Source organism: Hydra vulgaris, chromosome 02 (genome assembly GCF_038396675.1).
Source record: "Hydra vulgaris chromosome 02, alternate assembly HydraT2T_AEP".
NCBI lineage: Eukaryota > Metazoa > Cnidaria > Hydrozoa > Anthoathecata > Hydridae > Hydra > Hydra vulgaris.
The window spans coordinates 50240001-50261939 of NC_088921.1; the positions used below are offsets into that span (position 1 = coordinate 50240001).

The window sequence follows — 21939 nt, forward strand, 5'->3', positions numbered from 1 at the left end:
AGATTCGCCATCTAAAGGAAATAAATTACCTACAATAAGTCATCAAGAAGATCAGTTTGAGGTAACTTTTAAATTTTAACTTATTTTAATATTTATAACTGTTGTAAAAGTTATTTATTTTTGTTTGTAGTTGTGAAAATATGATCATAGTATGATTGATTTATATTTAATAATGACTTATTATTCAGGAATTTATTAGACAGCGTGAACTTAATAGAGAAATGCATTCAAAAGGGTTGCTACTGAAAGAAAAAGAAACTGCTGATAAGCAATCAGCACTTGCTATGTCAGTTTTGGATACACAAGACACACATCATAAAGAGCTGGTTGAAGTAGCAAAGGTTTATATATATATATATATATATATATATATATATATATATATATATATATATATATATATATATATATATATATATATATATATATATATATTGCACTTTTAAAATAAAGTGTCAGTGTTCTGTAGTTAAGATAAATATATATATTTTTTAAACATTTTCAACATTTCAAATATCGTTGTTTTTTAATATTTTTGTAGCATTATTAAATATAAAAAAAAGGCATAATTAACAATAATTTAAAAAAAGTTGAACTAAGTGTAAGTATGAACTTAAGTAAAGTTATGGCTACATGATTACATTTTATTTCATTTTTTAAGTTTTAAATTTTTTTATATTTAAAATTTTTCAAAATGAAAGTACAAAAAGAGACCTTAACAATATTTTAGGGTGAAATGAGCAATAACCAGATTTTGATGAAAAACTTAGAGAATGAGGAACAACGCCATAAAAAAATGGTTCAGCTTCTCCAAAATGGTATTTTTTTATAAGTTTTTTTTTTTTTTTTATTATTAGTTTTTTTTTATGTGTTTATTTTTATATATTTAATATGTTAAAACTTAAATTATTATTTTGTAAGTTAAAATATTGTTAATTTTAAACAATTAAAAAAAAAATTAATCATCTGATATGCAGATAAGGAATAATATAGTTGTTTGTTTTGTTTATTGTTCAATTTTTTTTTTGTTGAAAACTTGTTTGTTTAAAATTTTTTTTTTTTTTATAGAAGAAATATCAAGTACTTTAGATTTAATTACAAAAATTTCAGAAAGGTATTTAACTTAATTTTTTTATATTTAACTTAAATTTTTTGAATATATAAATTCTATATCTAAACCTTTAGAGCATAAGCGTTAATTATAATTGAAAAAATTGCAATTAAGAAATGAAAGATGTAATTAAGAAATAAAAGATGTTGAGAACATGAAAGTTATAATTAAGAAATGTGACATGTAATTGCAAACATGTCATATTTAACTGTTAAACTCAATAAATAATATTCAACTCAAAAGATGGAATTGCAAAAAACATAGTTGAGCTGTGAGTATGTAAGCTGTGTATCTTAGCAGACATCTACTTTCATACTCACACAGACACACACACCAATAAAAAGTAAAACAATAGAATGAAAAAGTCATGTTTGTGGCATTTGACTTTGTAAAAATTTGGTAGGGCAAGTAGCATTGCCTGCTGCCATGACTAAATCCTTTAAATGATTTTTGGATGTTGCTAAAATGGTGAAACATAGTCAACATCCACTTGTTACAAGAATCTGTATTAAATTATTCTTTGGAAGTCTCCAACATTGATAAAGCTGAAATTAAATGTAGTTTTGAACCTTTTAAAGCAAGTGTTCTTATTAGTGTTGTTTTTTTTTTTTTTTTACAAAAAAGATTAAAATTTGTTTTATCCAACCATTGGTGATTATATATAATATATCTAATATTTATATTATATATAATATATCTAATATTTGTATACATTTGTGAATGTACATATATATATATATATATATATATATATATATATATATATATATATATATATATATATAATTGCTAATGGTTGTTGTGCTGACACATATTAAATTATCTTTGTTTTAATGTAACTTGGCAGTCTTTTATTTTTATTTCAAGTTACCATTATTTCAATTGGATCTTTTTGTTGATTTTTTTGCCTTAAAACCATCTTTTCTGATAAAGTGTTAAATCTTACAGTAAATTTAATTGAATGCTGTCTTATATTTGATATCTTAAGTTTGTGCTAGAGTCATTCAATAATTATTTGGCAAAAAATTTTCATTTAGCATTCAAAGAAATAAAGTGTAATGTTGTCTTTAAACATGCTCTGTTGCATGTTGACAAATTGGACAAATAGAATCTGGTTATTCCATCACTAGTTATCATCAACAAAACTTTTAAAATAAATGTTGCAACAGGTTTTGCATAACACTTTTGAATCATAATGTGTTAACGAATGATCTTTGAATTCCATAATTAATTACTGCTGGTGGATATAAAAAGTTAAATTTTGCATTATTAACTTACTTAAATTACACTTTACTAATTATCATTACCTATTACAAAATCATAATGACATGTTACAAATTCACAGTTACATATTGAAAATTCACAGTTACATATTACAAACTTGTAATTACATATTATAAATTTGCACTTACTTATAATGATTTTTCAATTACACATTATGTTTCTCAATTACATATTTTAATTTTATAATTACAACTTTCATGTTTTCAATTACATCCTAATTAGTTTTGCAAGGTTTAATAAGTTATGACAAATGTAATTGAATTAAAAGACTGCATATCATTATCTATAATGAATAAGCAAATGTTTTTGATTATAGAGATAATAAGACTTTTAGGTTATGGAGATAATGAATCTTTTTGATTATAAAGATAATAAAACATTTTGGTTATAGAGATAGAAAAACTGATGCTTTGCTTGAAGACCTTGATAGGGAGCAGTAAGTATTAAATTCTTATTATAATTATCTGAATTATTTAATTTGTATTAATTCTTAGATTATATATAACATACTAGATGTGATTTTATAATTTTATAATAGTTATTTCTGTTTAAAGTAAGGGAATAATATTTATGAATTGGATTTGTTGATTTTTCATCTGAGGTTTTTCAAATTTAAAATTCTTTTCATAATGCCTCAACAAATGGTTTTACAGTTTTTTTTTGCTTTACAATACATGCTTTTACAGTTCTTTTTGCTTTACAAGGCAATTTGCTAACTCACAGCAAAATATTTGAGTTGAACAATTATATCAAAGAATTTGTTCTTAGCAAACATTTCTGTTTTCTCCTTAGAAAGATTTATTAGATATGACTCATGAAATAGATGGAATGCAAGATTTTTTATCTTGGACATTTGTATAATTAGAAACATTTTTTTGCTTCTGTCATGGTAATGATAAGTTTAAAATTTTAGGTATCGCATAGACAGCCTTGTAAAAAATGAGGAAAGCAAGTACTTACGAAAAGAAGAAATAATTAGTAAGTTTGTTGTTGTTGTTAGAAACTTTTTATGTGTTTTGAAAGATTGTTAGAAAATTTGATAGATTTATATTATTTTATTTGTTATATATATATATATTATTCTTCAATATATTATTCTTTCAATTATTATTACTAATGATTTTATTTGTTATTATTTATATTCTTAATTTCTTTATTGTAGACTTTAGTTTACTATATTTTTAATATAATTAAGTATTTTAAATATTTTAAAATTTTTTATCTTAATTATCCTAAGTGAAAAAAAACATTTCAGTATGATGTAGTTGTGGATGAAATCTTAATGATGAAATTTCATGCACAGCTAAATCAGCATTTGTTTATATCTTTTGAATTATATCTTGAAATATCTTGAATTTATCTCGCAAAATGTATACATGTTTTTTTACATAACTATTTAGAAGAAAACTTAAAAAAAGTGTTTGTTTTTCTAAATGATAGAACCAAAACCCTCAGTTGATGTATAGGCACTCCTTGCATGTTCTACCTATAAGTAAGTCAATGTATGTGCATGTACACTATGGCAATGTACACTAGGGCAATTTCAACTAAACAAAATTTTTTGAAAACAAAAAATGTTAAGGATGTTGAATAATTTATATGTAAAACCAAACACATTTTCATTAAAAATAAATTTAAAAAACATAAAACTGAATCAGGCTTCAGCATTTAAAAACTGACAAAGAGGCACTAAACAGGCAGAGTTTATGATATTGACCAAATAAAAAACAAAAAAACAGTTTAAGAATTTTTTAATATTTTTTATATTATTAAATATTATCATTTGTTCGGAATAAAATAATTGGTTTTGCTAACATTTCTGTTATTTTCTTTTTTACTCTGATCTTTAGTAAGAAGAAAGTTGAATTATAAATTAGTAGAAAATCACTTAACAAACGTTTTTCTCATTTAACACTGTGTTTCATCAATAAAGACTCATCAGAAATGAATGATCAAATTAATAAAACTTCAATTTATACCAAAAATTAAATTACAGGAAGTCGCAAATGTCTTAACTACTGTAAATTTTCACACATTTGTGGAATCTGCTGACACTATTATAAAAAGAATTCTTTAGTAATGATTACTTATGCTTTTTAAAAAAATATTTTTCAAAAGGGGGATTTAATGTAACTATTGTTTGAGCTCATTTATTTTTATAGTTTTTTAGGAGAAACTTATTTTCGTGCCTACATTTAGAAATTAATTCAGATTTTTTGTTTAATAAGCATTCTTGGTTTGCATGAGTAATTATTTCAAATTTTTCTTGTAGACACAGTATGCATTTTTTGGAAATATTGTTATATGCTGTTTTAAGGATGGACCAATTCAGTATAAAATTATCAATATTTTACCTTTTAATTCCCATATGTATTTTGACAGCATGGTGTCTTTTGAATACTTTTTATTTTTAAAAGGTTGCTTATGATTGGCAAAACGTTTTTTCTATTCACCCTCTGTTATGCCAATATATTGTTTATCAGGTACATTTTTAGAGGAAACAACACATTTATATACCACATTTTTTGATAAACAACTTCCACTCATTGGGCAATTGTTTTTTTGTTTACAATTACAATTTTCTGTAGCTTTTTCATTTAGGATTTCTTTTTTGTTTAACAAAGCATTATTGTGACCTTTTATAATACTTTCCATATTTTCAGGGTGTTAGCCAGCCTGATGGCGCTGCGTATAACGCGGTTTCCCAATTGGTTTAAAATTCCCAAAGGTTTTTATGATCACGGTTAAAAAAAAAATTTAATCAGTCTCAGATTTAAATTGTTGCGCTAGACTAGTAAAAAACGCAATTAGTACGCGCGACAAGGAAATAAATTAAGTTAATCAATTAAGAATTAAGATCGATTTTTTAATGTGAAAAAAAAAGTGTCGTCATTAACAAGTAAGATCATTCATTCAAAAGTTGAAAAAAAAATGTTTTTAATTTTTAATTGACATCAGTTATTCTCCAGTTCAATGGGTTTAATAAATTATTTTATTAATTTATTTTTGTTATTCAAAAACTCTTTATTTACATTCTTGCTTTTATCTTAATTTAGGAAAGTTTTAAATAAAATTTGCATATTAATAAATATTATAATATAAAATAAGTTAATAACGTTTTTATATTAAAAGGTTTATTAATAATTTTGGTAAAATAAATTAGCTGGTAAAGTAAACCGAAAATAACAACAACAAAAAATCAAAAATAAAACTTGCAATGAAACTTATTGTATATGTTATATTTGCGTAAAACATAAAAGAAGATAATTAAATAATATTATAATATTATTAATTATTAACCAATGTTTAAAATAATTACATTAATTAATTTTTTTTTAATTTACAAATTCAAAATATACGTAGATATTTAATGTATATTTGTAAATTGAAAAAAATCGATCTGCCCCTTAAATGTTACTTACTCTGTGTAGTTAAGGCAATTTTAAAATACTATAGCGTCTGTATGATATTTTGTTGACTACTACATATTTCCGTTAAATGATCAGGTCTGTGAATCATGAAAAGACGGAAAAAATAAAATGATAAATTTTGCGGTATCATAAAATATAAATGTTTGAAACGAAAAATCCCAGACCGTAGATTTTTTTTTTAAAAATCTTCTTAAAATCCTAATTCGCTTGTCCAAATTCATATAAGATTTTAAATAAATACGATTTTTAGGTAAAATGAATATCATAGATTAAAAACTTTTAACGTTTATTGGCGCTTTTTCTTGATTGCAAGTTCTTTGTTGGTCGGAATTCTTGTATTTTTTGTAAAAATTGATAGAAATATTGTATTTTGACAACTATATAAAGCTAATAGGTCAGAAACAATTAGAACTAGGATCTATAGTAAGTTAAGGCACTTTTTAAAAGATTTTAACTAAATTCATGTTAACGCCGATTAGCGAAAGTGATCTAAAGGCTCCAAAATGGTATTCTTTGTATTCACAATTAGGGGTAGTAAAAAGGATTAGAAAATTATATAAAAAAGAGAAAAATTCTTCAAATATTAAAAAAACCTGAAGCGAAAAAAAATATAACATCTAAAGCTTTTGTTTGGACATAATACGCCTATAAAATCATGCCAATTACAAATAAATAAATTTGAATAATTTGTAAATCGCCTTAGCTACACCGAGTATTTAAATAAAAGTAGCATTATATTTGACGGAAATTAGCGAGCCAACCAATTTTTCAATAAAAGGTTATTTAAATTTCGGAAACTTTAATTTAACTTTCATTTAAAAGCTATTGATTTAAATAAGTTTTTTACTATTTGAATTTATCTTATGATAAAAATTGTAATATAAAATATGATGAACAATAATACGATTACCTATGTAAGAAAGTTAAAAAAGTTTTTTAACTATTTTAAAATTTTTAGATTTAAAATACTAAGTATTTTAAATCTGAAATATTTGAAATCTTTCCATATAATTTGGGTTGTCAAACGTCTGGATTTTACAAAAATTACAATTTTACGGATTTTACAAACTTGTAATAATTTTTTTTTTAGTGTTTTCCTTCGTAAAAGTCGCAAAATTCTGGCATTCCTAAGTAAAATGTATAGTTTTTTTTATCGACTGTGGTTAAAAAGTTGTTTTAGCAAGTTAAAAAGTTACAAGAGGATCTTGGAAATCGTAAAAATGTTTTGTTAAAAATTAAATACTATTTAGCTTTTTTTATTACATTTATAATTTAAAAATGAAAATAAAAATAAAAGAAGACAATATATGTAACTAATCGTTTAAACCTTTTAAAACTGTATTTAAAAGCGATTTACGCAATTAAAATAGATCAAAGTTTCAATAAATAAATTTATTAATTCATTCATTAGAACTGCAAACAATTGTCTTTTGTTCTAGTTTTCTCTCAACAATATTAAACGAAGGAGAGAAGCAATTTAAAAATCAAAACTGAAGAAAATTGCTCAAAATGAAACAAGTTAAATAATTATAATTAAACATTTATAAAATATAAAAATATTCCTGAAAAATAAAACCTAAAAATATTCCTAAATAACCCAGCAAAAATATAAAATTTTTATTGAAACTTAATTGTATCTAAAAAATTGCATCTACTTTTTTAAATGTCGGAATGTAATGACCTTTTTTTTTTTTTTAGCCGCACCTAAATTCCCTATTTCGCTAAAACGCTGTATGAATTTTTTTTCTGGCTAACACCCTGATTTTTTGTGCAACTGTAACTTACTTTAGTTATATATCGATTAAAAATTTTATGTAATTTATTAGAGGGCGGGAAATGCTTATCGACCAATTTTAAAAACACTTTTCCTATGTTAGTGGAAACATTTTTGCTATATCGGGGGTTAAACCAAATTACATTTCTAGTTCTGTTTCGCTTTTTTTTATTCTTTTTTTCAGTGTCAAATTTTGTTCAAAGTTTCTAAAACCACTTTTTTTAAGGGCATCTTCAAATATTCTTTTAGAGGAATTAAATTCATTTTCATTAGAGGAGTTTTGGTTTAGCCTGTTGTTAATTGAAATCGGGATTTGTTTTAGAATTTGGGGTGGATGATTTGAGTTAATATTAATATACAATAATTCATCGTTTGGTTTTTTGAAAAGCTTATATGAATTTTCAGAGAGGTTAAATGTAATTTCAAGAAAATTCACAATTTTTAAATTTATATTCGATTTGAAAACCAATATTTTTAAAAATTTTTATTATATCTTTTCTTATATTATCGAGCTGTGGACCAGATTTTTTACGCATTACTATTAAACCATCATCGCGATAAAGGCCTAAAGCTTTTATATTGATTGTTTTACTTAATAAATCTAAAATATGTAGTCCAACAAATTCACAAATTTCTGCTCCGTCATATTTTCCCATTGTTACATCAAAGCAGTCATGTATATTTTTCTTTTTCCAAGTTTCCTTATTAAAATAAAGTAAGGTTTTTCTACAATGTTTTATTATACGGATTGTTTCATCAGGAATAACGGTGTTGCTTTTTGAAAATTCAATTGTTTTATCTAAAATATCTACAGTTATTGAGGGGTAAAAATCATTAATGTCAAATTGAATAAATGTACAGTCATTTTTATTTTTGATTATGGAGAACCAATTTATAACATCAGTGGTATTTTTCCATTTTGCAAATTTAATTTATTTCAAAGAATATTATTAATTTTGTCCAATTTAATTTTGCTTACATATCCAATCTTACTTTTTGAGGGAACCAATATTCTACAAGGAAGTTTTTTTTACAAATTTGGTTTATGATCTTTTAGTGTTATGAAAGCTTGTGCAGAGGCAGTTGATTCGATTCTGTAATCAAGGTTTATTTTTTAGCAATACTTTGTGCTTCTAAATTAATTGCATTTTCCAAATTTTTAGGGGCTTTTTCATAAGAACTGGTAATATTGTCGCGTAAAATTTTTTCATAGTTTTCTGTTGTGAGTTGGTAATTGTTATTCGTTTTATCAGCAAAAATCAAAATATTAGGGTTTGATTTAATTTTTTTAACATCTAACTTTAATTCTGTTTGAAATTCGTTTTTTATAGGGCGAAACTTTATTGTTGTAATTAAATGCAATAGGTCATTTTCAATATTTTCTAAATCAGGTATAAACGGTGGGGTATTTTTTGTTTTAAATCCATAATTATTATTATCTTGGTTATTATTAAATACATCATCTGTGTTTGTATTTGGTTTTAAGAAAAAATGGGCTTTCCAACGAATTCTTTTAATAAAATGCTCAACTTTTTCAATCAAAGAAATAGTATAACTTTCATCTAGTATAGGTATATTTTTCAACGAGAAAGTGAAATTATTAGTTTCCATTTTTACACAGAATGTTAAAGTACAATTAAGAGTGCTCAACAAATCTTAATAAGGAGCCTAATATACATTTAAACAACTTTAAAATGTATTCTATATATATATATATATATATATATATATATATATATATATATATATATATATATATATATATATATATATTTATGTATATGTATATATATATGTATATATATGTTTATATATGTATACATATTTGTAGTATTATATATACATATATATATTTTTTGAATGTCAAAGTAGCATAAAATAAGTATATATAATTACGAAGTATGTCAAGATTTATAAGTGTTATTTTCAAAATTGTATATATATATATATATATATATATATATATATATATATATATATATATATATATATATATATATATATATATATATGTAACTATTAATACTTTATATATGTAATTGTTATAAATTTAATAAATAATTAGCATTTTCAGAAAATAATTCAAATTTTCAGAAAAAATGTCAGCAGTGTTGCAGGAAATGGCTGATTCAGAAAATAAATGGAACCAGTTTGAATATTCTAGAGAAGACGAATGGAAAAAATCCTTGAAATAGTAACTTTTTTTGTAATTTGTGATGGTTTTGTATTGTGGTTAACCCCATATAAATTCATATGATTTTTTAAACTGTTTTATATTAATGTTATTTGGTATTTGGCAGAAAATTTTGGGTATTAAAGGCAACCTAGTGCTTTTTATTGTTTTTGATATTGTAGAAATAGTTAAAATTTCTATTTATATCATAAAAGATTACCAGGGCAAAATTCAATGGATGTCTGCTAAATAATCTTTTTTTAAAATATAATTTGTACTGTTTTCTAATTAAACTGTTTATTCTTTCTAATTAATGTTTAATAAATTTTTACATTAGTCATTGCAACACATTTATCTTATATTTATGTATTCTGTCCATTTATGGAATCACTCTTAAAACCATATAAATCCAAAGTTACAAATAAAATTTGAAATCATTTCAACAAGTTTAAGTAACTAAATAAAAAATCATGTTTTATAGGCTTGGTTGGGAAGCGGGTGCAATTGCACTATATTTCCAACCACGCAAATTTTATTAAGTTGTGACAACTTGGCCACAGCTTTTTTAGATATTTTGAGAACATTTAAATTTATGTATGTTCCCATGTATGTCCATAACTATTTGACACGCTAAAACAATTAATTTTGTAAATAATCTTTTGTAATCAAATGTTATAAATGTTATGCAAAGCACTTTTAAAATAAGCAATTATTTACTTTTGTTGATCGTTTATAAAAAGAAATTTTTTAATTTTACTTTTTAAACTATATAAAATTAAGTAAGTTTAATTAAAAATTATAATAAATAGTTATAAATAATAATATAGATTAGTTTTTTATTCTTTATATGTAAGTCTTTTTAAAATGTTTGTACGATTGATTTTTAAAAAATAAGACTTTCAACAACTTCTGCATTTTCAATAAAATTTAAAAAATAGTAATCATCAAATAAACATACAGGAACTGAATTAAATAAAATTAATAATCAAATAAACATACAGGAACTTACAGGCGACTGAACATAAGCATACATATATATAAAGTGAATTATGAGTGGATAGACACCGCACCAGAGATTTGAACAAAACACAAGCATACATTTATATAAAGTGACTTACGGGTGAACCAGCACCGCGCCAGCAGTCCATACAGAACAAAAGCATACAAATATATTAAAAAGCCTACTTACTAAGTATACCAGCGGTATTGTGAAGCAGTTCTGCTTCCTCTTCATAAATATATTTTACCTTTTTAGTTTAATCATTAAAGTTTGCTTTATTATAATTTGATGCAATAAAAACGTGCTTCTAGTTTGCAAATGACAAAGTAAAATTATAATTTACTTAGAATATAATATGCTTTTAATATATATAAGTACTTGAATAAATAATTATATTATACGCTTTGATAAATTGAAGAATGTTGGTTTCTTTACTAAATGATCATTAATAGGAAGTTGTTACTTTTTATAAAAGTGTCACTTAATTTTTTTTTTTTAAGTTATAAAAGAGAGAAGTTTAGAAATAATTTATTCTAAACGTGATTTATTTTGTTATAGGTAAGTTTTTTCGTTGTTAAGAATTTTGTTTCTTTTTTTAAAAGTTGTTTTCTTTTTGTGCTTTAGAAATGTTTTCAAAGCATCAAAAAAGCTGTAGCCATGTTGGCCTGTTATTACTTTTGCCTGTTGGCCGTAGGCCTGTTATTACTTTTGTTTTTACAATAACTTTTTTAAATAATTTTTGAGTTTCTTAAACATTATTTTAAATAGTTTTTTTTTTTCCACCAATAAGCGTTGTAGAGAACAGCCCTGATGTAGACAGTGTTCTGGAAAAAAAGGATCGCACTCACCAAAAGTTAATCACGTCTCTTCTTAGTGAAGTAATTTAATTTTTTATAAAGTTATCTAGATTTTTAAATAGTTCAGTACATTAGTATTTAAATGTTTTTTTGTAGCAAGAAAACCAAATGAAAGCATTCGAAATACTCCAATCACAAAAAGATGCAAAGTTGAACAGAATACACATGCAAGTAATTTGTTTGAAGAACCTTTTGATTAAAGTTATTTTCGAAATTACTTTGAATTTTTTTTTTTTAAACTTTTGTTACATAGTTAGCGATGGTCCAAAATGAATTAGCGAGGTTATCAATGTTGGAACTAAGTAAGAGGGAAGAACAAAACAAGAATGAAACGGTAATTAAAAATAAAAAAGTTTGTTGTATTATATTTAGGTCACTATTTATTTATATATATAGTATATTAATTATATTAAATATATATATTTTTTGGTTTATAGATACAAATAAAAACAAATACAGAGTAACATTTAAAAAAAAATAAAAGAGCGTAAAATGTGATTTTGAAATATATATTTATATTTTTTTCGAATTCTGATTCACTCTCGACAAGGTTGCAAGCAACCACTATTAAGTTGGGAGTTACTAGAAAACAAAGAATAGAGTTAAAGAGCAAGGAAAAGGTTGACAGAAGACTTGAAAAGTTGTAGGTTGTATGAGTCAGAATAACATGAAGATGGGAATGAGTTCCAAAGGATTGAAGTGCAGGGAAAAAAACTAGACAAATAAAAGTTTTTAGAGCATGCAAGGACAGATACAGTAAAAGGATAGACTTTGCTGAATGACGAGTCAAGCGAAATAAAGTTTTGGTTAATAGAACTATAGATTATAATTCCTTTGAGCAGCGACCATGGGGACAATGGTAGTTTTTTAGAAAAGAGAAAGAGACTTTACAAGGATGAAAGAGAGGTTCAAGGTTGGCAGAGCAAGTCCAACTATGTTTGCAATGTGTTTTTAGACCTTGTTTAGAAGAGAAAGAGCATTGTTAGAAGAACCAGCCCACATATATGACAACAGTATTCCATACCGGGGCGAATAAGAGATTTGTAAAGGTAAAAAATGGAATCAGGAGTAAGAAAATGGCAAGCACAAGAAGAGAAGCAACCTTAGCAGATGCTAATTTAGCAATTAGTTGTATATATGGTTTCCACGAGAGGTCAGTGGTGAATTATAATCAAAGAAGACGAAAAAAAGAGGACTGAGTAAGAGGGTTGTCATTTATTAATGTAGGAATGTCGACAGTACTGTGATAGTTGTTTGCAGTAAATAACTGAGTTTTGTTGGAGTTAAAATTCACAAGCCACTGCAAGCCCTAAATCGTTACAGAAGAGAGATCAGTGTTGGTCTTAAGAATTTGATAAAGTGTTTATAAAGAAATGATTTGATAATCTCAAAAACTTTACCAGATATGCCGTATGAAGCAAGATTGTGGAGAAGACCAGCATGCTAAACTTTGTCGAAAGTTTTAAATATGTTTAGAACAATAGTCCTAGCTTTGCCGCCTCCATCTATTGGATATTAGATAAAATCTTTCACAGCAGTTAGCAAGTCAGCCATAGAGCAAGAAGATCAAATACGGTATTGGTTGTCTGACTATAAGTTATTTGACTAAGATGAGATGTTAGAGATTTGTTGATCAAACACTCAAAGACCTTGCTAATAACAGATAGAATACTAATTGGACAATAGTTGGATGGGTCAGCATATTTACCAGAGTTTTAAAAAAAAATGAATCACCATTTGTTTTCATGTCATTTTCCAACAGACATGAAAATAAGATTCAGTCAACTACTTATTAACTAGTTTAGAGAGAACTTTTCTAGTATTTTTTTTCTTCAATAAACCATAATCTTGTTTTTTTCGTTAAAGTTGTTTATTTTTTTTCAACTTTTAAAACGTTTTATTTATTTTAATTCTTTAAAAAAACAGTATCTTATTATTAAAAAATAAGTTTTAATATCTTAAAGCAAAAATAACATTTTAGTTTATAATACAAAATTCACTTAATGCATCATTCTGTTAGTGAAGTATCAATACATTGGTTGATGATTTGGGTAATAGTAGTAGAAGTAATAGTATATATTTGTTACAACAAAAGTAAAAGTAATTGACAAAATAAAATCGTAGATTGTCAGATAACAGTTAGTTTTTGTGAAACTCATAATGCAACTTTCACTGAGGAAAGCTGCGAGCTGTAGTAACATTGGAGCATATCAAGGCTTGCTTTGAAGCTATTGACAGTCAAATCATCAATTACTTTATCTGGTAAGGTGTTCCATGTATTGACAATGTGGTTGTAAAAAAAAGTTAAAACGAGCAAAATTGTTGCTGTATTTTTTACAGTGAGTCTCTCTCTGATTTTCTGATTTCTCTTATGTCAATATTATTAATAATCTTATATTTTATTAATAATATTTTTGGATGCGGTCACCTCATTTATGATGGTTGACTAGTGAAACTTTTTCAGTTTGTCTGGTATCTCTGTGCTGTATTAGCTTAATAATTTGTTCATCCTTTACCAAATGAGGGCTCCAAGCAAACTCAAGTAAAGGGCAGACATAGATGGAGTAGAATCATTTCCATAAAGAAGGATCATGATATTGGAAAGTGTGTTTTAGGATGCCTAGCATTTAAATTGCCTTCCATTCCATACATTTTTAGTTTGTAAAGCATTTGCTGATGTGACACTTTATCAAATGCTTTGTTAAAATCCAGGAATATGATGTCAACTGGTAGTTTTCTACCAGTTGGCATCAACTGGTAGTTTTCTACAAGTTTTTTTGTCTCTAAAAAGCCATGTTGATTATTTGATAGAAGATTGTTTGATTTTAGATCCTACATGGTTGCTTTCTTTACTGGTTTCTCCATTTTTTTACACAGAATTGAGGTGAGGGATATTGGTTTGTAGTTTGATGGGTTGATTGTGGAGCCCTTATTAAATAAAAACGTTAAATTTGCTATGGACCATGAGCTTGGAATTTCACCGTGATGAGAGTTCCATTAGAGTGGCCTGAGTGTCGAATGCTATGCTGTTGAGGATTATGTTAGTTCTACAATCAAAGTGTGGATGGCTCTTTGCTGAAAACTGTTTGAAATTGATTGTTAAGTGAGTTGGATATTGTAGTTTTGTCTGTGCTAATGATCTCACTGGAACTGGTGATTCCCATAGATGGATCTGATTTGTTACAGAGCGTTTACTATATATGTATGAAAACAGTCTTTTAGGGTTGCAAATTGGAAGGTTTTCAGTGAAAGACTTAATTTTTGAACAAACTTTTTAGTTTCTCTATACTCCTGGACCAGAGATATGATTTTCCAAATTTGAACTGAAGTTACGAGCCCATTGTTATTTTTTAAGATGAATCAGAGGCAATAGTTCTTTTGTCACACATGGTTGTTTTTTTTTAAGATGGTTTGTTTGGTATATGAAGGATGAATTGAAGACAACATTCATTGTATTTGTTGAGCCAAAATTGGTAACATTGCTCTATGTGTAAGTCTTTAAAAATAGATGACCAGTCAACTTTACTGAATTCTTCGTTGCTTTTTTCATAGTTACCCAGCTTATAAATGAATTTAGAGCTGCTGAAATGCAATAATTTTACTTTAGAAGCCAGTTTGTATTGCCAGGTGATAGAGCAATGATGTTGTTCAGACAAATGAACCGGAGGGTTGATTTTGATTTCGTTAGCATGATATGGAGATTTACATATGATGAGATCAGGAGTGCTTGTCATAGGGCAATTAGCAGGTTTGAAAGTTGGGACAATTTGGTGAAGATGACAATCTTGAAAAAGAGAGACATATGAAGAGGGTAATCTTATGTCAAATGACCTAGGTCATGTCACCATATATCTCAGATGCCCCATTTTTTTGTAGCGGAATCTTGTAATAAGCTCTAAAACTTTCGAGATTTGTGTAGTCCTGATGAACTCGTTTTAGAATTGTTTCCAAGACAGACAACCTGAGGGTCCATGGCATGGGCCACTGGGACCATATTCCACTTATTTTCTCAACAAAAAAAATTTTTTCTTTGCCTTTTGGATAAAGTAGTGATAACTTTGAAAATATTGTCTTCAAAAATTTTTTTGGTTTGTACTTGTTATGTTTTATTTAAAATATAAAGTAAAAATATAAAGTGTCAAGATGCACCAAAAAGTTTTCATGGTGAAGGCAGATTGTTAAAATTTTATTATCTATTATTCCAGATCTCCAAAATAATTCTTCTCTGGCTTCTCTATAACAATCAAATCTTTTTAAATCAGTCTTTCTACAATAAATTAGTTAATGACAAGTATCATTTAACAGTTTTCCAAAATCACATGAATTTATTCTTACTGTAAAACTAACTCCTAAGTTGTATTACAGATTAAATTAAAATTGAGAAACAAATAGTAATTTATATAATTAAAGCAACTTAAACACCATTCATTAGGCCCTGAAAACAACTTTAACATTCATGTTCAGAAATCGAACTTAAACACCATGGTAATGGTAAACAGTGATTGATTACTTATATATTTTTTTGAATGTAAAATATAAAAGTTTTTTGTCTCTTTATAAAGGTTGTTTAATTGTATTTAAATTGTTAATGTTAAAAATGTTAATGATGAATTTAATAGGTAATAAATTTCTTTTAGACTAATGTAATGACAGGATGTTTTTTTGTTACTGTTAATTGTTCTTATTCAACAAAACAACGATAAAAATTCAAAAATCATTATTTTAGATGAATGACTGTTTTTAATCCATATACTTGCAAATCAAAAATCTTATAGACATGTACTTTCTTGAAACATTTTAAAAAAGATCATTGAATGCAGAATGATCAAAAACTGTATGGAACAAATAACAACTAAAAAAACTTTTTGAAAACAATATTTTTAAAGTTATCTTTACTTTATGAAAAATGCAAAAAAAAAAAAATTATTTGAGAAAAGTGGGGCATCTACCCTAGTGCTCCGGCCCTCTGTTCATCTGCCTTGGAAACAATTTTAACATATTCATCAGGACTACACAAGGTTCTACTCCAAAAAAGTGGGGCCCATGACCCAGCCTCCCCCTCCTTCCCTGTGTCTCGGGCCAGGTATATAAAAAATTGCCTAAATTTATTTAAATTAATAAATAAAGGTACTTAAATATAATTTTTTACCTTTCTGATCATTTCATTAGATTCACCATCCCTAATAATAGCCAGGTAAAAAATTTTACGTAAAAAAATCAAATATGTTAAAAAATATATTAAAAAAATCAGTTATGTAACTTGAAACCTCTATATAAACGTTGCGATCCTGAGGGTACAAGAGGGACCTGGCCAACATCTGTTAAAATTAAAATGGTTATATTTCATGAAATTCTTGGAGCCAGAAGCTACAATTTTCATAGAATTCTTATTTTACTGAGTACTTTCAACTGTGTTAAAATCATCAAAATCTGAGGTAAAGGGTGACATTTTTAAAAAATTCTGGGTCATTTGACATGGAATTACCCAAGAACCAAGACCAATTTTACTAGAAGGGAAGACTGAATTGGAAGTTTAAGTAATCTCTGGGACTCAACCAAAAAATGCCATTGTATTTTTTGGTTGATACTGATGTTTTGGCATGGAAAACAGCACTTGAAATCTTTGAGAAGGCTTCAATACCGGAAAATAGAGGTTTGTAATTGCAACCTAGGAGCAGAGTTTCGCTCAGAAGCTTTAGTTTGACCAAAAATTATTCTGAATATAAATGAACAAAATCTTTGTGTAGTAGAGGTTCCTCTAGTTGATTTGAATTATTTTATTGTTTGTGTATATAGCTATGCCTCCTCCAATATGGATGAGATGGTCTGAACAATAGAGGTTGTAATTTTGGAGATAGGGAATTGATCGGTTGTTGAACCATGTCTCAGTGATAAAAATAAGGAGTTGTTTTCTGCAAATAAGCAAAGTTTGGTGAGTTTTAATGGATTGTGGGAAGTTGCATTGGTGTATTAGCACAAAAGATGAGGTAATTTAATGGAAGATCTGGCCTTGTTAAAAGATGCTGAACTAGTAAGATGCTGAGAGCAACTAAACAGCCTCAGCCGCTGATTTCTATTTGAGGAATGGGTTTCTCTCTCTTTCATTAATGTTGACTGTTTTGGATCTGTGCATGCATTTGATTTTTTTGCTGCGGATTGCAAATGATGACAAATTGAAATATAAGAAAACAAAAAGGTTTTCTCAAATAAATCTTTTGCTAATAGTTCTGCATTTTCGGTAGCTTTTTGTTTATGTTGTTGAATGGCTTTTTGTTTGAAAGGTTTATGGTCTAGAAAAATATAGGCAGATTTTAATTCATCCATTGAGACAAGTCATTTCACATTAGATTAGAGATCATTGTGGTGCTCATTTGAGACAAACTTGAGTCAAAGATGATCAAATCATTTGGTTCAGTTGCTATTGTAGTTAAACTGGTGGTATTGTTGAACCTTTTTGATGAATAAGTTGAGAAATGCCCAACAACTTTAAAAGCGACATTATAGTTAAGTTTTTTGAGAATACTTTGGACTGAAGTTTGCCTTTGATTATTGTCAGAGAATTTATAATAACAATAGCTCTTTTAGATTTTGTTTCTACAAATTTGGCAAATTTTTCGTTGACTGCTGTGATAATAGCTTTATTGGCTTCTGAACCGTGCTTGACTGCGCTTGCCCAGTTGAAAGTTTGTCAAACCCGGAGATGCTTACTTTGGCTATTGAGAGAGATTCGCTTTTAGAGTAATATTTTCATGTTCAAGTTACCATGAACCAGACCAGGCCAGTTTGCTGGTAGAGCTTTAAGTTGGTCAGTTGAATAAGGTGTGCACATTATCACCAATGACTTACAAATTGTTCATTCTGATATTCTATATTTTATAAGAGGGCTACAACTCTAAATAACTGGATTATCTCTTGTTTGAGAATCTTTTGAACATTTTTTATTCTTTCTTTGCAAATGAATGTGGTTTATTACACAGAACTTATTTACACGATAAAACTGGAGTTATTAATGTGTTTTTTTTCGTTAGGGTAGGCAGTATCTAAATATGAAAGGCATGTATTACAGGAAAAAGTTTAAAGGGATCCCCAAGTGCCAAGTCAAATCGTGTTCAAATTTTTCAAAAATGTTAAAAAAAAATGTTTTGGCTAAATTTTCATTTTTTTTTTCATTTTATTTTGTTTCTTTGAGTCTGTATAATGTTTGCCACAACCTGCAGACTTAATAATTTATTTCATGCGTGTTTTATTCATAACAGTTTGGTATAAGGTGTCGTATTGTTTTTTCTGCCACCATCAAATGATGTTTATTTGTATAACTTTTTACTAAATTCCAAAAAATTTTTGTGGCACAATTAAAAATAAAATAATATATTTGGTTTTAATATTTGAGTAGCGAAACTCATTTTAAACAATTGTAGGTATAATTCTTTAGTTCTCCGGTAGTTTTTTAACTTATGTCAAGAGACAGATTTTAATATGACATGCTTTAAAAATACGACATGAATTGAGAAATCCTAAATGCACAACATTCTATAAAAGTGCTCTATGATGATTTAACAATTTAAATGTCTGTCTTGAATTAATGCCAAAATATGAAAGTTACTCCCTTAATTAATAGTAAGCTGTCTGTATCTTATGCAAGGTATAAATTGTATGAAAAAGAGCACAAAAATTTACGTTTTCATTGAATTGTAAATTTTTAATCAAACTTTAAAATGACTATCTGCGCTGTTATTAAGTGCCTTAGTAATTTGCTGTAGCAAACACATCGGGTTCTCATATATTTTTTCATCAATTATCCTCAGATTTAATAACTGGTACTTTATGGAATTGGTATATATAAATTTTGATGGTTCATGTTTCAGCATGTCAAAAGAACAAATGACAAAAAGAATCATTCCAAAATCTGTGTAAGGGCAGATACATCATTTGAATACTGAAGTGAATTAGTGAGGCCATTAAAAAGTGATAAATATTTCTTTAAAATTGCTTGTTTTGAGGATGATACTCGGGCGGGAGTTTCTAGGAATGAGCATTAAAACATTTGAAACGTCAAATACCACAGTATTGAATCCTTTTAAGGGTCAATATTATTTCCATTTCCTGATGAGAATCTGATATTATACTGCATAATTTACAAATTTATTCAATGCTGAAATTTTTTTATACTCTTTTTTTAAGTATTTCTGAGCATACTTTTCCTTATTATAATGCATTTGTTTTCGTTGTTTTTTTTTTATTATAATGCTGCTTGTTGTTTTGTTTTATGTCTAACATATTGAGGAATTATATTAATTGGTTTTTCACATTATTCTTTCCACAACGATGACAATCATTTATAATTTTAGCATTTTCTGCAAAATTTATTTATAAAATTATGACAATTACTCACACAATAAATTAAAGCGATAATAAATTAAACAGTTAAACTACTTATAATAGTTATTCCTGCCAGAATAGGTTTCTAATTTTTCTGACGAATTTATCCATTTATTATTCCAGGTTATTAATTTAACACACAAAAAAGTTCTGTTGTTTCTTTCTGGTAAGTGGAAAGTTTGGGTTGAAACTGTAAAACCTATTCATGTTATGTATAAAGTTTACTACGGGCTTGAAACGTTTATATAAACATAAACTAATATTAAACTAAAGAGTTAGACTGCATTGTGTCAATTAAGTAAAACTAAATTAAAATTTAACATAAAAAAGAAATATTTATATTATAAAAACCGTATAAAACAAATTAAATGTAAAACAAATACTTATAAATCATGTAAATTAAATTTAAATATATATGCGCTAAGTATAAAACGAACAGCTGCACTATACCGTAAACACTTTATTTAAACATAAACAAAACTTTGAACAAAAAATAAGCTGTATAAAATTAAAGTAAATATAAACTAAAAAAAGAATGAATAACGTTACTAAACTGTGCAATCTAAATAAAATATAAGTTAATTATACAACAAATATTTGCAGTAAACTGTACTGGTTTAAACTAAATATAAACTAAATACTAAAAGAATAGTTTTACTAAAACGTAAATATTAATTTAAGTATAAAGTGAGTGTAAAATGAATGACTTGAATAAACCATATAAATTGAACTAAGTAGAAACTAAATATAAAACAAACACACTATTAAACCATATAAACTAAACATAAAACGAGCAATCTTATTAAACCATATGAACTAAATATAAAACAAAAAACCGCGTCATGCTGTCTTGATTTTTCCTCCGGCTGTGAACTCTAATAATAGCAAAATATTTATAATTGTGTCATGATTTTGGCTGGCTTCTAAAACAAAATAAATTTAAAGCAAGTAAAAAAAATATTTAGTAATAAGACAAATATACTGTTTCTACTTTCTTATCTTAACTACATGCTATAACATCTGTTTAAAATAGTATAACTAGTACACTAATATTTTATCTAATAAAATCAATCGCTACTTTTCTCTAATATGTTACTACTATACTAGGCTTACTTGATCTAGTCAAATATCCCTAATATATACTGCAGTTTATCCAAATTAATTATTAAAACATTATTTTGGTAGAAAAAAAACACAGCTATAAACGGCTTCCATAAATGTAGAAAAAAGAAATCTTTTTGCCTAAAAAAAAAGAAAAAAGATCCAGAATCTATAATGAAGGCGACTTTTTATGTAGGAATTCACCATAAAAACTTATTTAACATTTTATCTTAACTTTATTTAGCTCTTGCACAAAACAGGAGGACATTAGTCATCTTAAATATAGTATTCTATAAAAAGGAAATATAAAATTCTATAATACTGGTACAAAAATCAAATGTTCAAGAAATAACGCCTACTTTAAAAAATCTAATCAACTATATTAAAGATACTATTATTTAAAAATCATTTTGACTGTTATTAAAAACAAGTTGTGCTAAAAAAAAATAAAAACGAAGTACATAACTTTATTTTTAATTGTATAACAAATATTTTTTTGGGATTTAGTAAAATATTATACAAATATTTGATTTGCTAATTGTAGGGGAAAAAATACTTATATCCTTGAAAAAAAAAATGATATCTTAAAAAAAAAATAATAACGATGACATCATATACTGAAACTGTTATGGTTTAAACACGCATGAAATAAATTATCAGATCTGCAGATCGCGGCTAACATTATAAAGACTCAGAGAACAAAAAAAAAATGGAGACTGCGAGCTATGACTAAGATGAAAATTTTAATTTTATTGGTATACATTTATTATTTTGTTTTAATCAAAAAAATTCAGCCCAAGCATTTTTTTTTAACATTCTCTTTAATATA

General features: G+C 26.3%; 1 protein-coding gene across 1 annotated transcript in view; it reads left to right on the forward strand.

Moving 5' to 3' along the window:
- LOC100213808 (E3 ubiquitin-protein ligase LRSAM1) overlaps positions 1-21939 on the forward strand; it is a 79858-nt gene that overhangs the window by 35055 nt on the left and 22864 nt on the right. The window contains exons 11-20 of the mRNA XM_065791258.1: positions 3-61; positions 189-341; positions 731-818; positions 1069-1114; positions 2787-2831; positions 3309-3373; positions 9695-9794; positions 11564-11651; positions 11727-11801; positions 11884-11964. Of these exons, the coding sequence (XP_065647330.1) occupies positions 3-61; positions 189-341; positions 731-818; positions 1069-1114; positions 2787-2831; positions 3309-3373; positions 9695-9794; positions 11564-11651; positions 11727-11801; positions 11884-11964 (800 nt within the window). The remainder of the gene's footprint in view (positions 1-2; positions 62-188; positions 342-730; positions 819-1068; positions 1115-2786; positions 2832-3308; positions 3374-9694; positions 9795-11563; positions 11652-11726; positions 11802-11883; positions 11965-21939) is intronic.